The sequence below is a fragment of the Piliocolobus tephrosceles genome, chromosome 10 (assembly GCF_002776525.5).
Source record: "Piliocolobus tephrosceles isolate RC106 chromosome 10, ASM277652v3, whole genome shotgun sequence".
Taxonomy (NCBI): domain Eukaryota; kingdom Metazoa; phylum Chordata; class Mammalia; order Primates; family Cercopithecidae; genus Piliocolobus; species Piliocolobus tephrosceles.
The window spans coordinates 29,584,582-29,608,922 of NC_045443.1; the positions used below are offsets into that span (position 1 = coordinate 29,584,582).

General features: G+C 38.1%; 1 protein-coding gene across 1 annotated transcript in view; it reads left to right on the forward strand.

Moving 5' to 3' along the window:
• Positions 1 to 24,341, forward strand: part of FAR2 (fatty acyl-CoA reductase 2) — a 200,103-nt gene that overhangs the window by 158,620 nt on the left and 17,142 nt on the right. Inside the window, exons 4-8 of the mRNA XM_023209007.2 lie at positions 2,582 to 2,761; positions 13,152 to 13,329; positions 14,648 to 14,692; positions 16,483 to 16,601; positions 17,345 to 17,412. Of these exons, the coding sequence (XP_023064775.1) occupies positions 2,582 to 2,761; positions 13,152 to 13,329; positions 14,648 to 14,692; positions 16,483 to 16,601; positions 17,345 to 17,412 (590 nt within the window). The remainder of the gene's footprint in view (positions 1 to 2,581; positions 2,762 to 13,151; positions 13,330 to 14,647; positions 14,693 to 16,482; positions 16,602 to 17,344; positions 17,413 to 24,341) is intronic.

The window sequence follows — 24,341 nt, forward strand, 5'->3', positions numbered from 1 at the left end:
GCTTTGGCCTTTCAAGTGCTGGTATTACAGGCGTGAGCCACTGCGCCCGGCCGTTAAACTCTTCATCTTTTATAAGGCTCAAACTATTTTAACAATTTATCAAATGTCTTTCAAGTCTATTATTTATGCAGTTATTTATAATTTCCCCTAGTATTTTTATGGTTTCATTTTCACATTTAGATATTTGATCCATTTATAAAGTATTTACCTAGAAAGAGGAGTACAGGAAAATTCTGTAAGAAGAGTGATGCAGATGTGAAAGGAAAGCAGCTTTATTTTTTTGTGTGTGCTATATGGTTACTTTTAAACAATATTTGTTAAATATTTTTACTCTTTATCTGATATAAAGCTCTGAAACTAAATTTCAGTTTTTAAACTATTTTGCTACATTAAATCAGGCTTTCACTGCAAGTACTGTATCATTTTAATTGCTGTAATTTTTATTATATTAGAGCAAGTATACTCACAGCACTATTTTTTTTTTTTTTTTTTTTTTTTTTTGAGTGGACTCTCGCTCTGTTGCCCAGGCTGGACTGCAGTGGCACGATCTCTGCTCACTTTAACCTTCACCTCCTGGGTTCAAGTGATTCTCTTGCCTCAGCCTCCCGTGTAGCTGGGACTACAGGCACGCACCACCATGCCCAGATAATTTTTGTATTTTTGGTAGAGACAGGGTTTCACAATCATGGCCAGGCTGGTCTCGAACTCCCGACCTCAGGTGGTCCACCTGCCTCAGCCTCCTAAAGTGCTGGGATTACAGGTGTGAGTCACTGCACCCAGCCACACTTTCATTTTTATAGAATTTTTGTGACTGTTCTCTTTGCATATACTTCTTGATTAAATGTAAGATAATTTTGCCAGGTTTTTAAAAATCTTGGGAACTTGATTAGAATTACCTTGTATATGTAGAATACCTTAAAAACATTTAACATATTTAAAATATTGATTCTTCCTATCCAAAAACAATATGTTTTCCCATTTATTAAATTTTTTGTTATTTGTTTTTTGTTATTATATATTCATTTGTGATGAATTTCATATATTTTAAATGTTCAACTTTGAACATTTCTTCTCTTTTATTCTCTAATTTTTGTTTATATACAGGCAAGCTAGTGATTTTTTACATAATTTTTATCAGTGAACACCTTACTGAATTATAGTACATTTCAACTTTTTAAAAAGCTGCTTCTGTTTTCCAGGTATGCAATTATATAATCTGACAGTAATTTTTGTGGCTGTCTTTTTAGTATCTGTATATGTTCTTTAATTTTATTTTTCTTTCTAATTAATTAAAGGACTAGGACTTCAGAACAATGTTAAGTAGTAGTGTGATTGTAGGCATTATTCCCACCACAGACGTTACAAGCAGTGCTCCTAGCTTTTCACCATTAAGAATGATATTGGCTAGCAAATTTAAATATATGTTGCTTAATCATTTTATTCCTATTCTAGTGAATGTGAATTACTAGAATTCACATTCTAGTAAATTGGAAATGGAAATTAAACATCATTTTAAACTTTTCAAAATACATATATATTCTTATATAGTTTTTCTCTTTTGAGTTAAATTAAATTGGTAAGTTTCCTGGCATTGGATAAACCATGTATTCCTGCAATGAACTATTTCATTGTTATCACATGCTGTTTATATAAGCTTTGTATTCTGCTAGCTGCAATTTTAGATTTTGACATCAATTTTCATGTCTGGCCTAGACCTTTACCAACTTACATTGCTCATTTAAAAATTCTACTGTTGCTCCCCTCAAGTTTATTTATATTTTCCAACTTCTTCAGTTAAATGTTTAATTTACATGTTTTTGTTCTTTTAATGGCTGCCTATAGAAGCACCTTTACAAATTCAGAGGATTGTAATTCTTTTTTCAGTTGATTAGCACCAAGTGTCCTCTAGATATATGTACGGTGTGTCAGTGAATAGGATTTATGTGCACAAAACACATCATCACTACATAAAACATTCCGAGTATCACGTAACTAAGTAGCCATTGATTTGTTTTTCTAAGACCACCAGAGCGGGCACAAAAGAACCAGCGAGTAGGCAAGGCTAAAAGCAAAACTGCAAATTTATTCTTTGGTCATCTAGCTTCAGGGACCAGAGCTGGGGGGTGGGGGGAGGGTGGAGTTTCTAATACAGTCCCGACAAGAGTGGGGGCTGAGAAAGCCCGCCCCCGGCGCATCTGCTGGGAGCGAATTTTCTAGGAGTGGAAGGGCAATAGGCGGGGCACGGGCATGTCGGGGGAGGGGGGCCGCTCCACAGGTGCCACCAGGTAACTCCTGGTCTCCTCGGATTGACATCACCTGGTGCATGCCTGATTAATCTGCACCTTCCCGGGCGTCAGCTGCATTCTCGCACGCACGGGAAGAGTTGGTGGTGAAGAAGAACCCGGAAGTGCACCATCCTGCCTCCGTTCCTCCAAACAGCCATGACCCATCCTTCTCTCCCTGGTGTTTGGTGCAGCCACCAAAATCTGATAGGTATGCCAGTTATTGGAGTAGGTACAGTTATAGCAAGGCATGATGCTGACTTACCTCATTGTATTTCCTTCTACTTAATCTTCTCTAGACATGCTGTGCAACTTAACGTCACTGCCACCCGGCAGCTCTTGCTTATGGCTAGTCAGATGCCAAAGCTGGAAGTGTTTATACATATCTCTACTGCCTATTCAAATTGTAACCTGAAGCACATCGATGAAGTTATCTATCCGTGCCCTGTGGAGCCAAAAAAAATCATTGATTCCCTTGAGTAAGTTGGTCTAATAAAGGGATCAAGGGGCGGGTAGAATGTTGTTCTCTTTGATTCTTTGTAGCTATTAATGAGATGATGAAGTGAAACACTTTTGAAGCAAATGTTTTGAAACGGTGCTAGCCTTAGCTACCTTGTCTGCCAGTTCTGGTGGGGAATATATTGCTAGAGAAAGGGGATAGAAAATTCTTAAACATTTTGTGGAATTGTGTAGGATTGCATGAGGTACTTGGGAATACTATACATAGAAGTGGTTTCTCAGATCTTAATGAACCTAGCATTTTCACTAGATAAAGCAAGTATAATGTATAGAATAAAAGTTCAGAAGAAAAATTTTCATTTCAGACTGACATGAGTCTGGCATAGCTCCACCAGGAACTACCTGTGTGACTTTGAGCAACTTCCTTGCCCTCTCTGAGCCCCAGGTCCTTCATTTGTAAAATGGGCCCATTTTATAGTTGTGAGGTTGAATAAAGTTATATAAAACACTTATTGCAGTGCTAGGGAGTGTTTAACATCACTTAATCAAATGATTCGTAAAAAAGAACTAGCGGCCGGGCGTGGTGGCTCACGCCTGTAATCCCAGGACTTTGGGAGGCTGAGGCTAGTGGATCACCTGAGGCCAGGATGTCAAGACCAGCCTGGCCAACATGGCAAAACCCCATCTCTACTAAAAATACAAAGATTAGCTGGGTGTGGTGGCAGGTGCCTATAATCCCAGCTACTTGGGAGGCTGAGGCAGGAGAATCACTTGAACCTGGGAGGCAGAGGTTGCAATGAGCCGAGATTGTGCCATTGCACTCCAACCTGGGCAACAAGAGTGAAACTCTGTCTCAAAAAAAAAAAAAAAAAAGAAAGAGAAAAAAGAACTAATGAAGAATAAGAATTGCTCCAATATCTAGCAGAAGGTGACAGTCTCTTGACTTATTTGACTGAGACACACTTTCCTTACTGTCCTATGATGCAAGAGAAATAATGTCTAGGATTTTTCTCTTCTTGCCAACCAGCAGAAACCACTTTCATCTTAGGACACAGCTCAGGTCTTATTCTAAGCTTGTTTTCTGCTTATTTATTCTGCTCCTTTTTACTAAGCTTACCTTTAAAAAAAAAAAAAAAAAACCTCTACATAAAAAGTATTACAGCAGAAAGATGGACTATTTCACAATGAATTTGTCACATCATAATTTTATATGATACTGTATTTATATTTAATATATACTCTTTAAAAAGTTTTAGCTAAATCAAGAGTTCGTTCCCTTCAGGGCAAACATTTTTATCTCCTCCAGCTCTGAGAATAGATATTTTTGTCTGTCATGTAAAAATATCCAGGACAAAGAAGAATGAAAGTCATCTAAAGGATCTGGAGGTTAAAGTTGCTAATAAATGGAGGTTTGCTAAATTGGTACAGAGAAAAATTTTACAGTGCAGAGTTCATCAGGATAGTGGGAGAAAAAGCAGGTGTACTCTGAGGCCCAAAGTCTAGACAATAAAGTATGTTTAAAGCCTCAGAGCATTTTCAGGATGGAATTGGTTTCTGTCAGTCACCCTCTTATGGTGTTGTCTCTTGGTAAATGTGATGCTTTCATATTTGATATGTCCAGGAGAGAGGCAGACCCCTTTTGATTCCAGACTGTTTCCTGGACATTCTCCACTGCTGATCTCTCTAACACCTGACAGGTCAAATTGCATCATAATGCAATTTGAGGTAGCAAAAGAGCCCAAGAGTACATTAGAGAAAAGAAGTAAGAGGCCAGGTGTGGTGGCTTATGCCTGTAATCCCAGCACTTTGGGAGGCCAAGGTGTGTGGATCACCTGAGGTCAGGAGTTCGACACCAGCCTGACCAACATGATGAAATCCCGTCTCTACTAAATACAAAAAAAAATAGCTAGGTGTGGTGGCACATGCCTGTAATCTCAGCTACTTGGGAGGCTGAGGCAGTAGAATCACTTGAATCCAGGAGGTGGAGGTTGCAGTGAACTGAGATTGCACCATTGCGCCCTAGCCTGGGCAACAAGAGCAAAACTTTGTCTCAAAAAGAAAAAAAAAAAGAAAAGAAAAGAAGTAAGAGTTCACCCATAGAGAAGGGCTTCTCTAGGTACTCCATACCACTTCCTCCCAAACTGTGTCCAGACACTAAATACCCCAGGTTTCAAAAAAGAATAAACTCACCTCCCAGAGGAAGAGTTGATTTACCTTCAGACATCCAGCACTTTCCATCCTCCCTCAAGTATATGTCAACCAGACAAGGCAAGTAACTGCTACATGATTTATGAACAAACTGCAACTGACATTTGTACAAAATTTTTAATGTCCATTTGTCATTTATTGCTCTCCAAGGATAACAATTATTTAAGCAACTAATTAGAACTAGGAATGAAGTTATTTTATCTCAACAGATAAATTTTGGGTACAATTAAGGAACTAAGTTTTTTTAAAAAAATAGAGAAAAGTCATACTTATTATTTGCTAAGTCAAGATTAATTAGGACATCCAGGACCACCTACCCAGGCTCATCTCTCTCAGCCCTCCCCTTACTTTCATGCTGCAGTCACAAAGAAGTATAAGGCCTTCCCTCCCCATACTCTGCCTGCCTTTGCTCTCGAAACTCTCTGTTTGTTCCTAGAGCTTATTTTCCCTTTTGCTTCACCTGGTTAATTCTTACTCAGGCATCAAGGCTCCCCAGTGAAGCTCTCTGGCTTAGGCACCCTTCCCAAGTGCCCCCATAGTACCCAGTGTCCAGCTTTATTATTGCTCGTAACACAGGTCATTCTGAATGTCTGGTTGCTTATCTACATTCTACATTAGACAATGAGCTTCTCAATGGAAGAGAGTATTTCTTGCTCCTCTTTGCATCTCCAGCTAGGGACTCAATGCTCGCTGAATGAATGAAAAGCTTTTGGTGGCACTACATGATTATTGTTCATATTGTTTTGACTGTTTCTATTTGTTTGTTTTGACTGAAGCAAGAATAGATGACAGAATTCCATAGCAAGCTGATATTTTGGGATGCAGAAGTCTTATGTATAAAATATCTCTCCATATCCCCACATCTTACCCTTGTTTCTGGTTGTTCATTTTTTCCTTCTTAAACTTTGAATGAAACCTATATGTTAAGTTTTGAATAGCACTTTAAATAAAACCCAGCAACCCCTCACCAACTATACCATGATCTACAACTATTTCAATGACTCCTATACCAGAGGGAATTTTGGGAAGTTTTAGAATAACAACATTAAAAATCATTCTGAATAAATATCAATTCACCTAAATCCAGGTTTTATTTCTTTGTTTTAGGAAAATACTTTGTTCCTTTGATTAATTCTCTATTTAGTAATTGGTCTGTGTTAAAATAGAATTATTTCCAAGGTTTTTAGGTTTCTATTTCCCTTGGGAGTTTTTCTTTCTTTCAGTGCAACAGAGAAATGCCTGGGGGACAGTTTGTTGTTGTTGTTATTGTTGTTGTTGTTGTTGTTGTTAACAGTAACTTCCAGGGGTCTAGTGGCTGCCTTTGCTCTTAGTAGTTCAGCAGTTCTTATTTATTTATAAGGAACCAGGAGTTAGACAACAAGATGATCTTGAAACTGTACTGTTGGCATTATATTCTCAAGAAAATCACCATGATGATGTAAAATGAAACTTTATTTTTCCAGCAAATCAGTTGAATGGGAATTCCAGGTCTGGGAAATAAAGAAGGATTTGCATTTTTGGCCTGGACCTTTCCTGATTGCTTGGGCAGCAGTGGTACTGCTCAGGGTTGTTAATAATGGGACTGTGAACTTGAACCCCATGCTTACACCCTGGTCTCAACCTTTGCAGACTCTGTTCATTCAGTTCCCCCCATTTTCTATTCATCCTGTATCCTGAGACTGTCAGGCCTGAGCTCCCTTTCTTTAGCCCCTATCTAAAAACTTTTAGCATTACCTTGGCCCTGAAATATTCCAGAAAGATGAAAATTGATTTTGTTAGTACAAAAACTTTAGCACATTAGCATAAATATATTTTTAAAATAACTTAAATCAGGAGTTAATGCTTTTAATGAATATGACAAGCATGGCCGTTAATCAGTGTTAAGCAACTCATTTTCCTGGTTCTTATATCTGTAGTTGTCTTCCGCCCCTCATCCCAGTCACCAGTTCCGATTCTGACTCAGCTCTACCTTCATATTACCAGCTTCTGCCTAGTTGGTGTGCATAAATGGATCAGGGATTGCCAGTGAAATTCCAGTTTTCCAGAATAACAGCTTATATAGAAGGTTTATTTTTTTAAGTGCACCTAACTGACCAAGAAAGGCAGGGTTTTATGGTTGGTGCTTTCCTTATTTTTTAGGTCAAGGTAACTCCTCTTAGGGAAACCAGTGTAGAAGGAAAGGGCTTTTGTGCCTGTATAAAAACCTGAAATAGCTAGAACCAGGTACTAGAAACACGGAATCACAAATATTTATGGCTCCATTGAACATATGTAAATAAATCTGAATTAAGAAGGGAAGGGTAGGACATGAATCATTACTGAGCAATGAGCAAGACACTTTCACCGACATTTAATTCCATAATGTAATATTGTAGGGTTGATATTATTATCACTGCTATACTAATCACGGAGCAAAAAGCTCAGAAAGGCTAAGTAACTCCTTGAAAGTCTCTCAGACACAATTTTTATCCATGGCCACTTGATTCTGAAGCCCACGGTCTTTCCAGTCTACTCACAAACTTGGCAGTGGTAGAGATTAAAAGGTGCTTTCTGGCCGGGCGCGGTGGCTCACACCTGTAATCCCAGCACTTTGGGAGGCCGAGGCGGGCAGATCACGAGGTCAGGAGATCGAGATCATCCTGGCTAACGCAGTGAAACCTCGTCTGTACTAAAAATACAAAAAATTAGCCGGCCGAAGTCCCAGCTACTCGGGAGGCTGAGGCAGGAGAATGGTGTGAACCCGGGAGGCGGAGCTTGCGGTGAGCCGAGATGCGGCCACTGCACTCCAACCTGGGCGACAGAGTGAGACTCCGTCTCAAAAAAAAAAAAAAAAAAAAAAAAAAAAGTGCTTTCTTGAGATATAGACTATGTTCCAAAGAGCATAGTCTCTTTAGACTATGTTCCGAGACAAACAGAACGGGGCAGAATTACACACGTGTGGTGGTGGGGAAACTGGTGGAGTGGAGGGAGGCGTACGAGAAGACTTGGAAGAGTGGATAGAGTGTGGATAGGTGAGATGTGCACACGTGCCCGGCAGGGCAGCTGGAGCTGGGAAAGCCAAGCGTGTTTGGGACACAGCCAGAATTCCATCTTGGCAGCACACGTGTTACGTGTAGGGAAGCAGTTAGAGATCAAACTGGAGAGGTAGGCTGGGCCATACTGTGGAGATTTTGCATACTATGCAGAGGAATTGTATTTAATTCTCTAGGCAGTGGAGATCTATTGAAGGAGGGCCGTGTATGTGCATGCATTTTTGTGTATAATTTTGGGTTGTTTGTTCATTTGTTTTCATCATGGAAAAGTGCCTATGAAAGTGGGCTTCAGGAATATTAATATGGCCAGAGGTCGGGGGAGGCAGTGGATTAGCATAGGGAGTAGACAGAGGAAGCCAGACTCATTACCAGAGAGGAGTGCTATGGAAGACAAGAACCAGGGCACGGCAACAGATATAAAAAACACCTCCATGTTTTGGGAAATAAAAAAACAGGAGGACATGGCTACTGCTTCGCATATGGGGTTGCACCTATCAAATTAACTCCAATTAGAACATGCATACTTGTCATGTTTTGCATTTCTAGTACCAGGGATTTAATTCTTTTAAAATTCAGTTCTGTTGAAATTTTACTCCAAGAAGCAATGCGTTTTTGAGAGCTAATCCTGATATATTCAAATCTCAATGACTTCAGTTTATGGAGTGGACTTCTTTTAAATTAGTGATTCCCTGATTTGCCTGACTGTTGGAATTTCCAGGGCATGTTGAAAATACAGATTATCAGACTCTTAACTCTGCAGATGTATTTAGTGATTCTAAAATGGCACCCAGGAATCTGGATTTTTCCCAGGGACCCTGTGTAATTCATATTTATGAGCAGGCAAGTTTGGGAAAGAGGGCCTTAAGGAATTTTTTCACTGAGCAGTCTTCATTTGAAATTAGGACCATTTATCTTCTTTATCTCTATGCTCCCTCTTTCTCCTGCTCTCCTCGCCTCCTGTTGTCTTTCAGTTCTTAGAAGCTTTAATTGAAAGTTCCTAGTAGATCTGTACCTACTAAAAACCACACTTCTGAGGCTACACGGTCACCAGAAGACACAGCTAATCTGCCATGTAAAAAAGGAAAGGCGGCATGGGCACTGAGGGTTCAGGTGTGAGAGGCAGGCGAGTGGAAGCCCCCACAGCCAGCAGCAGTGGCCCTTATCACAGCCCTCTGGGAGATATGAAAGGAGGTCAGATGTTGGAAAGTAGTCTTTTTTGCCTTCGTGCTGTAGAACACATTGTTAACACTAAAAAAGCTGATCTCTTCTAGGGGAATGGTGAAAGCTGATTCTAGCACTTGTGCTTTTAATTTCAGGATGGCACAGCTTCAAAATGATATTTAAGTAGCTAAATAAAAATGAAAATTCTGTGTACTCTGATATTAGCAGGCTTTAAATTACAAACCAGAATAAGATCAAATTGTTTCTTAACCAAACTGAGTAATTTTCACAATGGCAGGCCATTGTCAGGGCATTCAGCATCTGGCTCATGTTTGAGCCAAGCTAGGTGCTCTGTAAAAGTCTTGAGGGAAATACAGAGGCCAATTCTCCATAAGCATTATGCTCAGAAATACCCTGCTTCCCACTGGAAAGTTTAAGTTGACCTTGAAGCCACCTTCACCAAACCGAGGTTGGTCAACACTTTTCACCACTGCCACTGGACACTTTACTTCCAATTTTGTTTCCTGCTCTACAAAGATATCCCCTTCCTTCCTTTCCCACATTCTCTCTACAACCTTGTCTTCTTTTGAGTTCATCTACTCTCCCTTATCATTGTCCATCTCTGCTTCCCAAAACCTTATATAGTACAGAAATTGGCCAATCAAGATTATCATGTGGAAGAACATCCATTTACTGAATAAGGCAGCTGGCTCCTGGGGACAGAAAGGTGATTAGACACTGTGATAAAAATCATAATCCCTGCTCTTCTGGACTCACTGTCCAGTGGGGAGTAAGACACATAAGCAAATACAACTTGATAACTACAACAATCAAGAGAATGACATAATCTAGCCTGGAGAAAGAGAGAGCAAACGTTATCATAAGACAGTGTGTCCACTACTTACTCTCTAACAGATTTCCTGATAAACTACTAGGCTTGCCCACTTCTTGCATAAGAAAATTGAGGGTATCAGGGGAGGGGAAATACATATGCCTCTTGGTATTTCATTCAGTAAATACATAAATAATTAAACTATTAATGATATAATCATTTTGCTTCAATAAGTTTGAAACCAAAATTGATAGTAATATTTAGAAGAATTTGTGTATGTGTGTATATGTGAACACACATAGACATATACATACTGCTTTCTGAAATTTTAAATGACTTTATGCTTCTTCTGAAGCAATTCAAGGTTAGAATTTGAGACCCATGGGTTCAAAACATCTTCTTGAGTATACTGGAGGACATTTAGATTAATTTCAGACATGCATTTTGGTTTATATAGTGTTTTTTATCTATGCTAACTTATTTACTGTTTTAAAAACAAATTGAGAACAAACAACAGCAGCAACCCTGAATTGACTGTTTAAGTCCTAAGAATGGCTTGGCCCAACCAGTGGATGTGTATGTTTATTACACTAATCTCCTCTGAACCTAGGAATTGGCTAGATGAGCTGCAGATGGTCTGTTTGGCTGTATTATAAATGATATTTTATTTCTATTTGTTTTATTTATTTATTTATTTTGAGACAGGGTCTCTGTCACCCAGGCTGGAGTATGGTGGCACAATTATGGCTCATTGGAGCTTCCAACTCCCAAGCTCAAGCAATCCTCTTCCCTCAGCCTCCTGAGTAGCTGGAACTACAGGTGCATGCCACCATGCCCCACTAATTTTTTAAAACTTCTTTTGTAGAGGCAGGGTGTTATTATGTTGCCCAGGCTGGTCTCAAACTTCTGGACTCAAACGATCCTCCTTCCCCGGCCTCCCAAAGTGCTGGGATTACAGATTTGAGTCACCACACTTGGCCAGAAATGACATTTTAAAACTATTACCTACAAAGATGTATGCTCACTGGTTGTTTTAGTAAAAAATCACAATGCCTTAGGTTTATTGGCTCATTTTGTTTTATCAAAGAGCTTAAATGCAGTTGTGAATATTCCTGTTTACCCTCATGATAATTTAGAATGAGTATAATTATTGCCATTTTCACAAGTACAGTTGGAATGAGATAATTTATATTCCTGTTTATCCTCATGAGAATTTAGAATGAGTATAATTATTGCCATTTTCACAAGTACAATTAGAATGAGAAGATAAAACAGTGGAATACAGATGTAACTGAGAGTAGCAGAGGCAAGTCATCTATAGAATATTAAAATTTCTTGCATGCGTGCTGTCAGAAATCTACAAAACCAAAATTTTCTAAGACAAGCAAACTCACCAAGCTTTATAAGGCCCCTATCCCCCAAGTATTATCCTTTCCATGTACCCCAGCATTAATTACAGCAACTGGTACTGGCCATGTGACATACATTCCCAGCACATTGTTGGGCTCTGATGTTTTCTAGGATTTTTTTCTTTATAGCTTTTTTGAAATTAAGCTCTATTCCCTCACGACCTGGTTTTCTTAAACTGTATATTTTTGCAGGTGAGAGAAAATGGTCTCAGGTAAGTCAATCCACTGTATGAAATGAGATAGTGGTAGGATTATTGTTAAGATGGAGAGGTGTCTGCATCATCCTATATTCTTTCCCAGCCCCCAGGTGCCCATATAATTTAAATACCCTAGATATTTCTATGTAGTTGAAGTTGCTTTTAATTCTAGAACCCCTCAATCTTTCTCTATTCAATTTAAATGAAAAGATATTTGAGTATCCAGAACACACTCAGCACTAATAGAAGCAAAGGAAAAAATGAAAACATTATAGTCAATGCCCATGTTCTAACTCAGGATCAAATGAGGCATTAAAATTGAAAGTTGTGATTCTGAATAAGTCTTAACATCATGTACATCTTAGTTGCTCAAAAATCTGTCATGTCAGCAAAGTGGTAAGTGAAGATTTTCTACAATCAAAATAGTATAGTTCTGTAGAAATAAATGTACCACATTGATTAGAAAAATCACACTAGCATATTTCGGCAGCTTAATTTTTAAAAAGCTATGTTATATCAATAATTTAACCACATAGATCTGTTGACTAGAAGAACATTACATATATAATTGACAATACTTTTGTTGTTTTCTTAGAGAGGTGTAGATAGACTTTGGGGTTATCAAGTGGTTCTGACATATTTTTAAGAAAGATTAGGCCGATGCTATCTAACTTGGTTATTCATGATACATGTTATCTTGTAAATAGGAGTAGTCAATAATCGTGATTTTGAAGCTATTTCAGAGCACTATAATCACCCCACTTGACTTCAGAATTCACTGGAAATCTCTGGAGATAATTATCAAGTTATTAGCATAGACTTTAAACAGATCTTCAAAAATGCATTACACAGGTTTGCTAAAACAGATTGTAAGTCTACCAAAAGTAGTCGCTTTGATTGGATTTGCATTCAGTGAAATTTTTAAAATTTAAAGCTGAAGGCTTCAGGATTACTACATCGGATTTTTATCGGACAACACTGAGTAGGGCTGCCACTGAAGCACCTTGGATGAGAGCCTCTAACTCCCTGAACACAGCATTTAGCACACTATTGGGAGAATGACTGGGACTCAAATATGTGTTCAATGAATGTACTTATGAGCTTGCTGGAGAGGAAGTAAAAATAACCTCTAATATAGTACTACTAAACCTCTATTTTAGTACTACTACAATAAAGTAGTAATCAATACTGATAAAGTAGCAGCAGAGCTAAAGTAGTACTAATAAAGTAGTACTAATAGCACTATACCATTATTCGTAATAAAGTAGTATTGCTATTGATTCTATCAGTCTATCTACCTACCTGCCTGCCTGCCTGCCTACCTACCTACCTACCTACCTATCTGTTTGGATGGCAGGGCATAGGATAAGATTGGGCTTAGCAGTGGAGAGCAAAGGGCCCATGCATGCTTTGAACAGGTACACACTCAACCTTGGTATCATGTGACTGTTCTGAATTCCAGAACTGAGGCCAAAAGGTGGACGTTTTGTTCGATTGTGTCTCACATTTTCCTTTTGGTTTATTGTCTACCATACGTTACTAGAATTCTCTTTATTCTGACTACCTTTTAGGTGGTTAGACGATGCTATTATTGAAGAGATTGCACCCAAGCTGATCAGAGATTGGCCCAATATTTACACCTACACCAAGGCCTTGGGAGAAATGGTGGTGCAGCAAGAGAGCAGGAACCTGAACATTGCCATCATAAGGCCCTCCATTGTGGGAGCAACTTGGCAGGAGCCTTTCCCAGTAAGCCCACTCACCTGGATTCTGTGTTTTGCTTGCACACTAAGGTTCTTCTAGCCCAGTTACTTTCTGATGTCTTTCTTCTTCTCCTCCTCAGGATTTATAGCTAAGTGCAGCCAATCGAATATGAACTAGGGCAAAATTCCACTTTGGTTTCCAGCATGTGGCTCCTCTGGCAGTTACCTTGACTGTCCTAGAGTTGGATGGAGAGCTTAAATTAGCTTCTAATTACTCTAGTCTCAAAATTCCCATGGGTGATGGTTTCATATCTTGGCTTTCTTACTATAGTTTAAGCATACTAGAATGTCCTTGGTGGCCAAATTGGTAGTATTGTAACTGCTAGGGTAAACAAGAGTTTTAAAGCTCACAGAAGGATCTCAGTTTAGGAGTACTAATTTTTTTAAACCTCAGTATATTGCCATGACCTTTTGAAAGTACTTTGAATTACATCATCTTCTTCAAAGCAAATCTGTGAAGCTTTGGGGTAGATAAATTCCAGCTCCACTACTTACTGGTAATGCAATGTTTTTGAGTTGTCCCTTCCATAAAACAGGACAGATAACTACTTTGGAGAGTTGATTTAATGAGACAATGTATGAGGAGTGCTCAGTCTCAAGTAAAAGCCTGGTCCCTACTAAAAGGCTCAACAAATATTAATCCCTTCATCTTCTCCTCTCTTCTCTTTCCTCTCCCATTATACACACACATTTGACTTTTATACTGTAATGTAAAGAGACATAATAAGGTCAGCTGAATGGCTTAGGTCTTAAGAAACAAACTTAAAAACACATTTCCCTCTAGCTCTTCTTAAACATAATCTTCTCTGTAACATCTTTAAGCAAGTCAGTACACACACAGAAATACACACACACACACACACATATATGTATATATATATATCTGTCACGGACTCTATAGCTGGTAAAAAATGTCAAGAAATGGGCCATTAACACAAATCATGTTTTCAATGTTCTCCTAAGGAGGCTGAAATCAGGACTAAAGTGGAGAAGGATAGTTAGTGAATTGCTTAGCAGATCATGATATAAGGACAAGGTCCATAAGAGGTCATAAAACACCAGAAAACCATTCATGGCTCCTGCTAAGAAAAACAATCCTGGCAAAATTCTAATTTTTGCACAGTCAAATAGAGTACAGAAAATGGCCAATGATTTGCCTTTATCTTTTGAGATCTAAATAATACTGAATTAGATAGTTCTATTGGCTGGGATCTCAGTGCTCTTATTAAGATTAGACTGCAGATGTTCCAAAGATAAAACAATTTTCTGAAATGTGTAACCAACAGAAATCTTCTTTCTTTTAGGGTTGGGTTGATAATGTAAATGGACCTAATGGACTCATTATTGCGGTATGTATAACGATGAAGAAATAACTCCCTGAAATGTAGTAGAGGAATAGTAACAAAATTCTTAGTGCTGACTTAGCTTCATTGATCCAAAAACATAAATGTTACTTTACTAACAATTGAGGCACATTATTTTAATTGTTCTGATTGTAATATAGAGGCAGGATGAAATTATTTTATTCTTCGAGAATTTTTTATCAGAAAAACAGAGGTAATGTGCTATCAGTTACTATTTAGGAGTTTTATTTTTGAAGTCTTTGAGCATCAGGACTTTTCTTTAGTTACCACAAGATGGGGGTATTTTCTCCTTTTTGCAGTTTATAATCACATGAATTAGTGCAGTGAATTGAGGATGCAGTAAAAATATCTTCAAAGATTATTAAATTATTGATCATAAAACACATGTAAGAGTTTATGTGTGTGTATAGAAAAGAGATATACATCAATAATTCTTAATGAATACAAGAAAGAGAACTACCAGTTGCAGCAAACTTTTCAAATAAAAAATCCATGAATATAGGCAACACCTTTTCAATAATCTCTTACCAGGAGAAACGTGGCTCCTCTAGGTAAGCAGCCCTCAGTGCGCATCTCCCCGAAGTCCAGATTGATCCAGTCAAGCTATGGGACTTCACAGCTCACACTGAAGCATTTAGGGTCTAAACACCACTTCACTGTTCTGTACAATGAGTAGGAAATCAGTGATCTAAATGCGTTTAAATCTTATTAGGGATTTAGACTGCGCTTCAGACTGTCTCTGTTCCTCCCAGAAGTAGGTTCAACATGAATTGCAATATGAATATGAGACAGTGAATTATAACAGTGACAAGGATCTTCCTTCCGATGTCTGATTTTTCAAGCAGCCCTTTTCTTTCTGTTTCCCACCTGCCTTCAACTCTTTCTTCTACAAAAGTTCAGTTGGGGTGAACGTTTAGTGACTTAGAACGTCATTATTTTAAAATGATCCCAAAGCGGGTTTGATTATATGCAAAGCTGCATATTTATTTACATTTTCTAAAATGTTCTAAATTGGTTTCTTATGTTTGAAAGAAGGGGAGCTAGTTATAAGACAACAGAACTGAAGTAACATAAGAAAGTGCTAATCATTGCAAATCAATGTTGGAAACATGCAAAGCACAAAGAATCAATTTCATAAACTCAACAAATTATTGACATGAATAATTCCTAATTCTTGCATCTATGTAACGTCAGTGATCTGTGAGGTGAGCTAAGATGCTGAATAAAAAGTAAACAATAGGCAATTTTTCCAAGCCAAAAAATAAGTTTTGTTTTATTAATGGTGAAATGTCACCAATTAATGTTTTTCAAATAAATGTTTCTTAAACTTTTAGTGCCTACTATTGCTTGTAAGTTAATAAACCCTAGCAGAAAACAAAATCATCAAGGAAATGGTAAACAAATATTAATGGGAAAGTTCATGGGAAATTTGTATAACCTTAATTCTTAACATGTCTTACGAATTTTTAAGATGTAAAAGTTTATTCTTGGTGTTTGTTAATTGAGTTTATTAACCTCTCACAAATTCGAGGAATTTTATTCCCTAAAGGAACGTGAGGAACACTAGTAGTTCATGGAAATGCTGGCGATGCACTTGGCTGGGAAGGTAGGATAGACTGAGGAAGTCAGACTTAGCATAAGAACCTGGTAAGCAGTGGATCAATGTTAGCTGTTTTCACTTACTGCACTAGTATAATCAGTTTGATGATACATACTTTAGCCCCAGCTATTATTGAAGACCTGGATTAACATTTTATGTTCTTTTTCCTATGCAGGCTGGGAAAGGATTTCTTCGGGCCTTAAAAGCTACTCCAAAGGCAGTGGCAGACTTAATTCCAGTTGATACAGTCGTCAATCTCACGCTAGCTGTAGGATGGTATACTGCAGTTCACAGGTGTGGATGCTCAAGTGGGCTTTCAAAGGTTTCAAGAGGGGCAGAGTGAATATATTAGGCCCATTTTCCAAATATAGACATTTCATTATACAAGAGCCCAAATGTGTGAAAGTGTGTATTTCACTATTTTATGGAGTTTCTAATATGCCATCATATATGCATTGAGTTGTTTTATAAATACAGTTTAGTACTTGGCTACTCATAAAGTAATAAAACCTTTAAATCACTTAACGGTAAAATTCTTGATAACCAAAAGGCTTTTCTTTCTATTCAGTAGTCTAAAATTCAGCTTTCTCTTTTAGGGCAAAGGAGATAGAAGTTGATGAAATGAGAGAATATATTTTTTAATTGAACTCTGGTAAATGCCAAAAGTTCAGTCACGGTGTGTGGGGAAGCTTCCTGGTACAAAGGAAAAAAAATAGGTTATTCATATATTTGGGTCTGTTAGTGAATGGTAAACAGAATTAAATTTTTCTTATGTGAATTCACACATATGTGCTCCATACTATGTCACTCCTATTTAACATCTCTTTCACACACACACACACACACACACACGCTTTTCCTAGTCTTCTTCCATTTTTCGTTAACCCAGAGACAGAATGAACGATGGAAGCCTTTCATAGGTTGCCTTAATCAGATGAATTACTGAAATCAATCTGTCTAAATATTATTTTTCCTTATTTTTCTTTCATTAGCTTTCCATTTTGTTGTACTTATCTAATTTTTATTTCATTTTCCAGACCTAAGTCAACATTAGTCTACCACAGTACATCTGGTAACTTCAATCCCTGCAATTGGCACAAAATGGGTAAGTGCTTTAGCCATGTAAGTCTATAATTACTAGCATCTGGCACAGAGAAAAAAATTGACAAAGTGTGTCATGGAGCTTAGAGCCTAAATGGGGAGAAAGACAAAAAGTAAGTAAAGACACAAAATAATGAGATATTGTAAATGTGTGGTAGTTAACTAGAATGTACAAAGAAAGGAGTCAGTGGCAACATGTACATGATTGTAAGCAGTAAGGGGTCCACTGGCTATAAAGATTTTAAAAACGATGAAACAAAGCAAAAGTTGGCAGTTACAAAGAAGGTCAGTGATAAAATACTGAAATACTCCTTCCTGCTGGAGCAGTGGCTCCTACACACACCCCTTCCCTTCTTGATATGTCACTGAGAATGCGATGTGATCTATGACCAGTGAGATTTAGAAAAGTCAGGTGATGTTATTCCTTTGTTATTGAGCCATCATACTGATCATTAATTTATGCAGCTTGCCTCTCAGGTGTGCAATAACCACTCCACTAGCGATTTGTAAAAGTGAATAGGAATCACTATGGGAGAAATGAAAACACCCAGACTCCTTGAACCCTTGGGACCACGGTCTTGGGTGGTGCTGAGGAAACTATATTTTTAATAAGCATCTAGATGATTCTTCATGCTTGGTGAAATGGAGAAACCCTGTGCTATACAAATGATTGATTTGTCTGAATGTAAAGGACTAGATCTGTTCAATGTATAAAACCATGGAAATAGAGTTGAGTACAACTTAAACATCTAATGATGGTAGAAAGTTCAAGTAGGGAGTTTGGCGATTCTGTTGGATTTCTTAGTGCCTACTAATGCACACTTTCTTTCCCTGTTACACAGGTAACACTACCTCTACACATTCCAGTGGTAAGCCATGGTGCTGCACTGAGAGTTCTATTGTAGGGCAGCTAGACACTGTGGCTCATTTTATAATAGGCTTTGAATTGAAAAATGCTTTTCCAAGAATGAAAAATACCTGGCATGCAGGTATTTTTCTTTACTCCTTTTAAACCTATAGCAAACATTGTTGGCTGATACAACATTGTTTTTCCCTGTGCCAAGGCTCTATTCTAGATTCCCATCTAATACAGCAGTTCTGAAAGCTATTACAGCTAATTAATTTGATGGTTGCATTCAAATTAAATTCGTTTGTGTTTTCTATCAGGGTTCTTAGGAGGGATCAAAATGCTTCCTACTAGGAGCAGTAGCCATGCCATAGGAGGTTGAACATACATAGCCTCAGGTGACATTACAAGGAGTGATAGACAGCTGGGTCGGTGAACACGGGATATCAGAATCTCTTATGCTATCAACCTGTGCGTAACTTTCGGTTATGCACAGAACCAAATGTTTTAATAATGCCACATATGTTTTAATAAATGTCTATGAACCGGTGATTCTTGAGACTCTTCAAATTTTAAACTATTCTGCCATTTTTAGGATAAACCCAAGTGGGTCATAGCATGTTATCTTTTATATATTCTGTTTAATTCCATTTGCTGATAATATATTTCCCTTGTTGTTTTCTATTCTCTGAAAGTGTTTGTGTAAATATTGGAGCAATCTATTCCTTGGAAACTTGGTAAAATTACCTATAAATTATCTGGATTTGTAATTTTGTTGTGAGAGGATTTTTTATTGCCTCAATAGTTAAAGAATTTTGCAGGCTTTCAGTTTCTACTGGAATCAGTTTTAGTAAATTATATTTGTCTCTTTTTCTAAGAACTTGTCTGTTTTAAAACATATTCACATAAAATTTTTCATATATCATTTTTTTGTCCTAAACTGTATCTGTAATTATGTTTCTCATTTAATTCATAATATTTATGTGTCTTCTCCAAAGGGTTTATTATTTCTTTTTTTCAAAGAACCAACTTCTTCTGGCTTTATTGATTCTTTATTATGTTGCTTCGTTTTCTACTGCATTGATGTATATTGATATATTGCTTTATCTCTATTTTCCCCTTCCTCCGGTTTTCTTTGATTATTTCTTTCTTCTTTTTTTCTTTTTTTTGAGACGGAGTCTAGCTCTGTCGCCCAGGCTGGAGTGCGGTGGCGCGATCTCGGCTCACTGCAAGCTCCACCTCCCGGGTTCACGCCATTCTCCTGCCTCAGCCTCCCGAGTAGCTGGGACTACAGGCGCCCGCCACCACACCCAGCTAAATTTTTTTGTATTTTTCGTAGAGACGGGGTTTCACCGTGTTAATCAGGATGGTCTTGATCTGACTTCGTGATCTGCCCACCTCGGCCTCCCAAAGTGCTGGGATTACAGGCGTGAGCCACCGCGCCCGGCCTCTTTCTTCTCTTTAATTTAGAAATACAGCTCACGAATATTCAGCTTTTCTAATACATGCATTTATGGCTTTATATTTCGCTCAAATGTCACTTTGGCTGTATCCCACACATGTAGTTGTATGATGTTGATGTTATCATTACTCTCTAAGCATTAAGCATTTTTCATTTAAATTCTTCTTTGACCTATGAGGATGCAGAAGTGCAGTTTTCAATTACCAAATTAAACTTTCTACATGTCCATGAGTTTCTACTTGTACTTCAGATCAGAAAGACAGTAGCTTAATGGTTAAAAGTCTTGGGCTTTAAGATCTAATAGACTTGGATTCAAATCATAGCTCATTCATTCACTCCAGTATTCATTAAATAGACACTATTCCTGGGCTAAGGACATATCACTAAACAGAAATCCATGCCCACATAGATGTTATATGCTGGTATGGTTCCTACCATTTAGTAGACTCCACTACTTACTAGTTGCGTGAACTTGAAAAAGTCACTCAGTTTCTCCTCATAGATTTTTTTTTTTTTTAAATCTGTCTATGAGAATAATAATCATTCTATTCCAGGGAGCTCTTGGGAGGATTTAATGAGATAAAGTGCTTAGCACAGTGAACATTTCAGTAAATGCTTGCTATTACCATTTGGACAGCTTTCTCAGAAAGCCATTCCTAACCCAGCCTCACCCCTCCCCTTCCTGGCACACAGACAGAGCTAGAGGCTTCTTCTGTCTTCCTTCAGAGCATATTGTACTGATCTCTAGCATAATACTCAGGCAAAATATTGTAATCATAAATTGTCTACATCTCCCACTAGATTGCCAATTCCTTAAAGACAGGGAATATATCATATGTATTGTTAATTTTTTTTTTACCTCAGCACCTACCACAATGCCTGCAAGTGTTAAATGCCAAATAAATGTGTTTGTAATGACTAAAGGAAGGATTGGTATAGATTTAGGAAATGGAAAGTAATTGTATGTTGCTGAGATATTTATTCATTCATTTAGTCAAAAAATATTTATTGGGCACCGATTACCTGCCAACCACTTTCAAGGTACTATATAGGTTGAAACAAAATAGACAAAATTTTGTCATGGTACTTAAATCTTAGAAAAGAGAAATATACATCAGATATGGTTAAGAGATTGCAGAAAAATAAAACAGACTAAAGAAGTAAATAGTGATGTGTGAAGGCTGCTGTTTTATATGTGATGGCCAAGGAAAGTCCGTCTGATAAGATGTCATCTTAGCAGAGACCTGAAAGAAGTGAGGGGGCAAATCGGAGGGACATGTGGAGGAAATACCCAAGTAGAAGAAACAATAAGTGCTCCAGCTCTTTAATCACACTCAAGGACAGCAAGGAGGCCAGTATGGCTGCAGCAGAAGCACTGAGAGGGAGAATTGTAGGAGATAAAGTCAGAGTGGTGGGCAGAGAGAGTGAAGATGCAGAGACTGCAAGGCCTTCCAGACCATGGCTGTGACTCTAAATGAGATGAGATTCCACTGAAGGACGCTGAATGGAGAACTATCTGTAATATACTCTGAGTTACATTTTACAAGAATCACTGTGGCTGTGCCATGGAGGTCAGACTGTAGGAGTACAAGGGTAGTGGCAGAGACCACTTAGGACAGTACTGCAACACTCCAGGCTACAGTAGTGGTTTGGATCAGAGACACAGCAGGTGGAAATTATGATTCTGGGTATTTTTCAAACAGAGAGCTGATAGATTTTGTTAAATTGTGTGTGAGTTGTTAAAGAGAAGAATCAAGGATGAACCCAAAGTTTTTGGCTGAACTACTAAAAAAAATTGAATTACCATTTGGGTAGAGGTAGATTAGTGAAGAAGCAAGTTTGTGTATGTATTGGGAAGGGGGTGGTTGGTAGTCGGAGTATCAGGAGGCCAATTTTAGAGCTGTTAGATGTGAATGTCTACTACACATCCAGATGGAAATGTTGACCAGGTATATGGATATATACATCAGAATGTCAGTGTTGAGATCAGAATCTCTTATGCTATCAACCTGTGCATAACTTTCGGTTATGCACAGAACCAAATGTTTTAATAATGCCACATACATTTTATTTTATTTTATTTCTTTATTTTTTTATTTTTATTTTTATTTTTATTTATTTTTATTTTTTGTATTTTTTATTATACTTTAAGTTCTAGGGTACATGTGCATAACGTGCAGGTTTGTTACATATGTATACTTGTGCCATGTTGGTGTGCTGCACCCATCAACTCGTCAGCACCCATCAATTCATCATTTATATCAGGTATAACTCCCCAGTGCAATCCCTCCCCCCTCCCCCCTCCCCATGATAGGCCCCAGTGTGTGATGTTCCCCTTCCCGAGTCCAAGTGAACTCATTGTTCAGTTCCCACCTATGAGTGAGAACATGCGGTATTTGGTTTTCTCTTCTTGTGATAGTTTGCTAAGAATGATGGTTTCCAGCTGCATCCATGTCCCTACAAAGGACGCAAACTCATCCTTTTTGATGGCTGCATAGTATTCCATGGTGTATATGTGCCACATTTTCTTAATCCAGTCTGTCACTGATGGACATTTGGGTTGATTCCAAGTCTTTGCTATTGTGAATAGTGCCGCAATAAACATACGTGTGCATGTGTCTTTGTAGTAGCATAATTTATAATCCTTTGGGTATATACCCAGTAGTGGGATGGCTGGGTCATATGGTACATCTAGTTCTAGATCCCTGAGGAATCGCCATACTGTTTTCCACAATGGTTGAACTAGTTTACAATCCCACCAACAGTGTAAAAGTGTTCCTATTTCTCCACATCCTCTCCAACACCTGTTGTTTCCTGATTTTTTAATGATTGCCATTCTAACTGGTGTGAGATGGTATCTCATTGTGGTTTTGATTTGCATTTCTCTGATGGCCAGTGATGATGAGCATTTTTTCATGTGTCTGTTGGCTGTATGAATGTCTTCTTTTGAGAAATGTCTGTTCATATCCTTTGCCCACTTTTTGATGGGGTTGTTTGTTTTTTTCTTGTATATTTGTTTGAGTTCTTTGTAGATTCTGGATATTAGCCCTTTGTCAGATGAGTAGATTGCAAAAATTTTCTCCCATTCTGTAGGTTGCCTGTTCACTCTGATGGTAGTTTCTTTTGCTGTGCAGAAGCTCTTTAGTTTAATTAGATCCCATTTGTCAATTTTGGCTTTTGCTGCCATTGCTTTTGGTGTTTTAGACATGAAGTCCTTGCCCATGCCTATGTCCTGAATGGTACTACCTAGATTTTCTTCTAGGGTTTTTATGGTAATAGGTCTAACATTTAAGTCTCTAATCCATCTTGAATTAATCTTCATATAAGGAGTAAGGAAAGGATCCAGTTTCAGCTTTCTACTTATGGCTAGCCAATTTTCCCAGCACCATTTATTAAATAGGGAATCCTTTCCCCATTTCTTGTTTTTCTCAGGTTTGTCAAAGATCAGATGGTTGTAGATGTGTGGCATTATTTCTGAGGACTCCGTTCTGTTCCATTGGTCTTTATCTCTGTTTTGGTACCAGTACCATGCTGTTTTGGTTACTGTAGCCTTGTAGTATAGTTTGAAGTCAGGTAGCGTGATGCCTCCGGCTTTGTCCTTTTGACTTAGGATTGTCTTGGCAATGCGGGCTCTTTTTTGGTTCCATATGAACTTTAAAGCAGTTTTTTCCAATTCGGTGAAGAAACTCATTGGTAGCTTGATGGGGATGGCATTGAATCTATAAATAACCTTGGGCAGTATGGCCATTTTCACGATATTGATTCTTCCTATCCATGAGCATGGTATGTTCTTCCATTTGTTTGTGTCCTCTTTGATTTCACTGAGCAGTGGTTTGTAGTTCTCCTTGAAGAGGTCCTTTACATCCCCTGTAAGTTGGATTCCTAGGTATTTTATTCTCTTTGAAGCAATTGTGAATGGAAGTTCATTCCTGATTTGGCTCTCTGCTTGTCTGTTACTGGTGTATAAGAATGCTTGTGATTTTTGCACATTAATTTTGTATCCTGAGACTTTGCTGAAGTTGCTTATCAGCTTAAGAAGATTTTGGGCTGAGACGATGGGGTTTTCTAAATATACAATCATGTCATCTGCAAACAGGGAAAATTTGACTTCTTCTTTTCCTAACTGAATACCCTTGATTTCTTTCTCTTGCCTGATTGCCCTAGCCAGAACTTCCAACACTATGTTGAATAGGAGTGGTGAGAGAGGGCATCCCTGTCTTGTGCCAGTTTTCAAAGGGAATTTTTCCAGTTTTTGCCCATTCAGTATGATATTAGCTGTGGGTTTGTCATAAATAGCACTTATTATTTTGAGATACGTTCCATCAATACCGGGTTTGTTGAGCATTTTTAGCATGAAGGGCTGTTGAATTTTGTCAAAAGCCTTTTCTGCATCTGTTGAGATAATCATGTGGTTCTTGTCTTTGGTTCTGTTGATATGCTAGATTACGTTGATTGATTTGCGAATGTTGAACCAGCCTTGCATCCCAGGGATGAAGCCCACTTGATCATGGTGGATAAGCTTTTTGATGTGCTGCTGAATCCGGTTTGCCAGTATTTTATTGAGGATTTTTGCATCGATGTTCATCAGGGAGATTGGTCTAAAATTCTCTTTTTTTGTTGTGTC